Raw genomic sequence first — 5426 nt, 5'->3', positions numbered from 1 at the left:
TACGTGTCTGAGCCAGATATAGGAAATATGTAATTGTTAAATATGTCTCTTTTCCTGCAGACCAACCACAGCTGGCTCTGTCCCTCTGGAACCAGGACTTTGCCTCGGACGAGCGGTGTGAGCCAGACTGGACCTCCGCTCTGGAGGAGGACCACCAGGAGCCTGAAAAGAACCCAGAGGAGCTCCCCAGTGAGGATCAGGACCATGAGGAGCCTGAGAAGAACCCAGAGGAGCTCCCAAGGGAGGAGGAGTACCACAAGGAGCCTGAGAAGAACCCAGAGTAGCTCCCCAGTGAGGAGGAGGACCACGAGGAGCCTGAGAGGAACCCAGAGCAGCTCCCCAGTGAGGAGGAGGACCACGAGGAGCCTGAGAAGAACCCAGAGGAACTCCCCAGTGAGGAGCAGGACCACGAGGAGCCTGAGAAGAACCCAGAGGAGCTCCCCAGTGAGGAGGAGGACCACGAGGAGCCTGAGAAGAACCCAGAGGAGCTCCCCAGTGAGGAGCAGGACCACGAGGAGCCTGAGAAGAACCCAGAGGAGCTCCCCAGTGAGGAGGAGGACCAGACCATCAGCTTCGTCTTCACAGGGCCGCACTTTAATAACGAGCTCAACCACCAGAGTCCTGGAGGAGGAGGAGGAGGAGGAGGAGATCCTCCGCCGAGCACCTCAGCTGAGCAGGCTGAGACAAAGGCGGAGGACAGGGGCGGAGCATTGTCGGGCTGCTCTGAAGTTGAAAACGAGGACAGCGAGGACGAGTGGACGGCCAGCGTGGCATCTCCGAGTGACGACAGCAGCAGTGACGGCACGGGCAAATGGAAAAAGAAGATCCCGAATCTGCTGTAAAGTCTGCGGGAAATGCTTACACCAACGTCTCCTTGGTGAATCACATGGACGTCCACCCCAAGGACGTCTGCGGCGTCTGTGGAGAACGTTTGGAGACTGAGGACAGCTTTCAAGTTCACGTGAAGACACACATGAAAGCTGATATCTGCAGCGTTTGTGGGAAGTGTTTCGGTGGATCCAAGTCTCTGGCAAAGCACATGCGGATCCACACGGGAGAGAAACCATTCAGCTGCAGCGAGTGTGGAAAATCCTTCAACTGCCACAACAACATGATGCGACACATCAGGATCCACACGGGGGAAAAGCCCTACGTCTGCGCCAAATGCTTCAATGACTACTCCACCTTAAAGAGCCACCTGCGGGTTCACATGCACAAGAAGCACCTCAACCGCGATAACACAACCGAGAAAGAAAGTGGCAGCGACGGCATGAGGAAGGTCAAGGACCCGTTGTTAAAAAGGCAGCAGACTCGGACCCTATGTGAAGTGTGTGGGAAAATGTTCCACTCCATGGTTTCCCTGGTGAATCACGCCAAAAGCCACTCCACAGACCTGTGTGGCGTCTGTGGGACACATTTTCGATTCAGAGGAAAAGTTAAAACTTCACCTGAAAACTCACAAGAACAGGAAGGTCTGTGACGTGTGCGGCAAGTGCTTCGACAGCCAGGGGAACCTGGAGCTGCACATGAGGATCCACACGGGGGAGAAGCCGTTCCTCTGCAGCGAGTGTGGGAAGTCCTTCAACTGCCGACACAACATGATGCGACACATCAGGACTCACACGGGAGAGAAGCCGTACCTGTGTAACATGTGCGGACGCTCTTTCAGCGACCACTCCTCGCTGAAGCAATACGGCAGCACGTACACCGGGGAGAAACCGCACCGCTGTGACGTGTGTGGGAAAGGCTTCCCCCGAAAGGCGTACGTGAGGCTGCACATGAAGAGTCACACCACTGCTAAATGACCCTCTGTCCATGAAGGGAGGTGTAAATAAAGGTTTTCTAGGTGTGATGTCGTTTCTCACAAACTTTATTGCGATTGTTATGTTCACGGCACCGATCGATCATGACACACAGCGAATGAAATGACGTGAGAGGTGCGGCTCATCCTAAGGTTGCAGATAGAAATTATTACCAGCACTTTGTATTTTCATCATCGTTGCATTGCCTCAGTTTTTACAGTCGAACATTTAGAAAACAGATTCCAGTCGGAGCGGAGACACTTCAGAGTCCCTTCATGTGTAAAACAATCACACATTGTTATCACCAACTTTTCTAACTTGTTATATTCTCTTGTTACATTTCTATTTTGGTAATTTTGCTTTTGAATAATGTTTCTGTAAATGTTTGTCTTTAACTTTCAGTCGACCGATATTTTGATATATTTTATTTATTATTTGTAATCCTTTATTTAAGCAGAGAGGCCACATTGAGGTAAAACATCTCTGAAAGATGTTGATTCATTGAAATATGACTGAAAAGCAAAGTTTTGTTTTTTCCTGAACTGCACATGTGCATTTCTCCACAAAGATAATCAAGAAGCGAGACGTCTCACTCGCCACCTTCAATCACCAGTTTGACAACTGACAATGAATATACTGGTTATCTGTTTGAACTCAATTCACATACTGGGGAGGATGAGTCACATTAACCATTGTTGTACTGCGAATCACTACATGTACTAATATCACAGATCTGCATCCAGAGTTTTAATAAATCCCTTTCTGGAATGAAGACGTTTTTCTTGAGCTGATGTTAACGAGTGTCTTGTCTGTTGAGGGCTCTGCTCTGATTGGTTGACAGTCAAGTGATGGCTCCAGTGAAACCAGTTCCCAAACCAAACACTAGAGAGGTTATATAAAGATTATATAATGAACAGTGAAGGTTATGGAGTTCTTCACAGTGTAGAGGTTGGCAAAATTCACTTATGCAACATTAATGAAAGAACATTTGTGAAAGAAAAACATTTATTATGAATATAATAAAGTATAAAAACACAAATTACTAAACAAAACGTACTAGCTAAACAAATATGTGTATGTGAGTGTGTGTTTGTGTAAGTAAATCACGGTGTTCTCAAAATGGTGGCTGGCCACAGTTCACATCTTGATTAGCATGCTTTCAAAATGGTGGTTTGGCCCACTAAGGTTAACAGCCCCCCCCCCCCTTTTCTTAAATAGGTGTAGTGATATGCGTGTCCGTGTGGATGTTAAATCAGAGAATGCAAGAGTCAGAGAGACCTACAATGGAAGCCTGTGAAGGGCCTAACTAACAATAGCTTTCATTCAACTTGTAGCCACAATATCACAGCATATATCAAACTTATCAACACCGCACAGAATCAAATAAACAGTCTTGCTTAGTCTAGAATAATTATTAAGCCCAGAATGTTACCAGTCCTTAGAAAGGGAGAAAGTTGCTGTGCAGTTCGCCTTTCGTCCTGGCTTTGTGTGAAGTCTCCGGTTGGTCGTAAGGTTTCTGCTCCCGCGGTTCTGTTGAGCTGTGGCTCAGTCGCTGGTCGAAGTTCTCCTGCAGGACATCGAGTCGCTACTTGGAATTTGTAGAGCTTGAAGGGCGAGGAGGTTTCCTTGAGAAGGTGAGCTGGAACCTAGACCTTTGCGCTCCCCTTGTAGATTGGAAGAGAAGGGTGGAGCTGGAGAAATCAGGTTTCTCCTCTCGCCGATGCAGGAAGAAAGGCCAGCAGCCTTGCTCCTTGGAGGGGTTGATGGAAAGAGAGAGAATTGAGGCAGACCTGTCCTTATATTTGCCTGGTGACCTCACAGGTCATGGGGCCAGAGTGACCAATAGGAGTTGACCCTTGTGGCTTTTCACACTTATGCGGGAATTTGCTGAAACAAAGGGAACCTGTTGCCCCCTGGGAGACTCAATTCGTTGGCTTTCCCAAGACAAAGAAAACATGTTGCACCCTGGGAGACTGAGTTCCCAGGGTGCAATGTGTGCCGCATGTGGTTTCAGATTTTTGACCACACATGTAGGCCGAAAGGGGAGCCTTTGGTTTCATAAAAACGTGTTTCCCAACAAATATCATAACTTTATTTATATAGAAACTTTCAAAACACAGGAGCTCTTCAAATTTAAGATGAAAAACCATTGGAAATTATAAAGAGATTTGAAGCTCAGACGACATTAGAGCACAAACACAAAGATAAAAAGTGATACAGACAGAATTATTAAAAGAGTAAGAACCTATAAAAACTTATAAAAATGTGTCTTTAAAAGAGAAGGTGTTGTTCAGACGGAGATTATTTATTGTTCCACACATTAAATACACATCATAATACAAAATTATTATTATTATTTATATATTATATTAATATTAAGTGTCACTTGCCGTGTTTTGTCTCTCTCTCGTCTCGTCCAGGTGGGTGGTGTGGAAGCACCTCTACTGGCACAGCTACGGCCACTCTGGCATCAGGGTTTGGCCAATAAGACCCTGAGAAGAGCGTCAGCTGTCGCCAGAGGGCCAATCAGCAGCAACTATTTGGACGTACCGTGTGGACATACCGTGTGGACAGTGTTGTGCAAGTTCACACCTCTCATGAACTAGTTCGACTAGCTCACAACAAAATGAAGGTGTGGCGAACATCCGGGCCAGTATGAACTTGTTTTGTCGTAACTGGACCCTGAGTGATCGCTTGACTGTCGACCAATCAGAGCAGAGCTAGTTAATGGTTAATGTGAGTCATCCTCCCCCAGTGTTGTACAAATTCACAACTCTCATGAACTAGGTCAAAGTTCAGTTCATACAAGTAAACATGAATAGTTCACGTTCATAGTTCACCATTTAAATTCTGAACGAGTTCATAGTTCAGTTAATTTCATAGTTTTAAGGTGGAAAGTGAGAATGAAGGACTTAACTTGTTTTTTAAAGAACTGTATCCATCACTACCCCTTGCCTTTACTGTCGGAATCTTTATCAGACAGTGTGTAAAGATCCCTCAGATAATAATGAGGTGCATCGGATGTAGTCGCTGAGTCTGCGTCTCTTTCTCTTGCCATTTGTATATGAGACAGAGAGCTGTTGTGTTGCAGGTGTGGCCTGACCCTTTAAGGAAAGTGTGTAGTGTGTGACGTAGTGCACCTGGGTATTGTGGGAAAAGACGCTAAAAGTGTGTGTATAACGAGAAGTGACAGACCACCTAGAGGTGATTCCAGTGTTGCTCCTGCTGTTTATCCGAGAAATAAAGTGGCCGCATTCCAAGTAAAGAACCGTCTCCTCCTCCTGATCCACCGAGCGGTCCGGACGGCTGGTTACCGGCCAGACAGCGAGCCAAGATAACCAGCTCGGAGCTGAGACACTGGCCAGAGAAGAAAACACTTGGAATTTTTGGTCTTTGGTCTACGTGTGTGCGATGAATCATGGGTAACGTAGTGCGAAGTCGGGTTAGTTGGTTTAGGTTAGGCTACATCGCGGACATTTCACGCGCACTGAGTAACGACATGGTACAAGCATTCGATTTAGACAGCGTCTCTCCTCAGGAGAAAGTATTGAAATGTCCTGAAAGTCAGTGAACAGGTAGGGGTAGCACAGAGGAGAAACCTCGTCACTGAAGAGTCACCACATG

At 46.6% G+C, this 5426-nt stretch overlaps 1 protein-coding gene across 1 annotated transcript; it reads left to right on the top strand.

Moving 5' to 3' along the window:
* The first annotated feature begins 886 nt into the window (after nt 1-886).
* On the top strand, nt 887-1805 carry LOC133022969 (gastrula zinc finger protein XlCGF42.1-like). Its single transcript, XM_061089881.1, has 2 exons — nt 887-1279; nt 1392-1805. Exons 1-2 carry the CDS (start codon nt 887-889, stop codon nt 1803-1805), a joined length of 807 nt encoding a protein of 268 aa, XP_060945864.1.
* The last annotated feature ends 3621 nt before the right edge of the window (nt 1806-5426 follow it).

Source organism: Limanda limanda, chromosome 17, assembly GCF_963576545.1.
Source record: "Limanda limanda chromosome 17, fLimLim1.1, whole genome shotgun sequence".
Classification (NCBI taxonomy): domain Eukaryota; kingdom Metazoa; phylum Chordata; class Actinopteri; order Pleuronectiformes; family Pleuronectidae; genus Limanda; species Limanda limanda.
The sequence above is the reverse complement of the archived record's forward strand: the minus strand, read 5'-3'. Positions and strand labels throughout refer to the sequence as shown.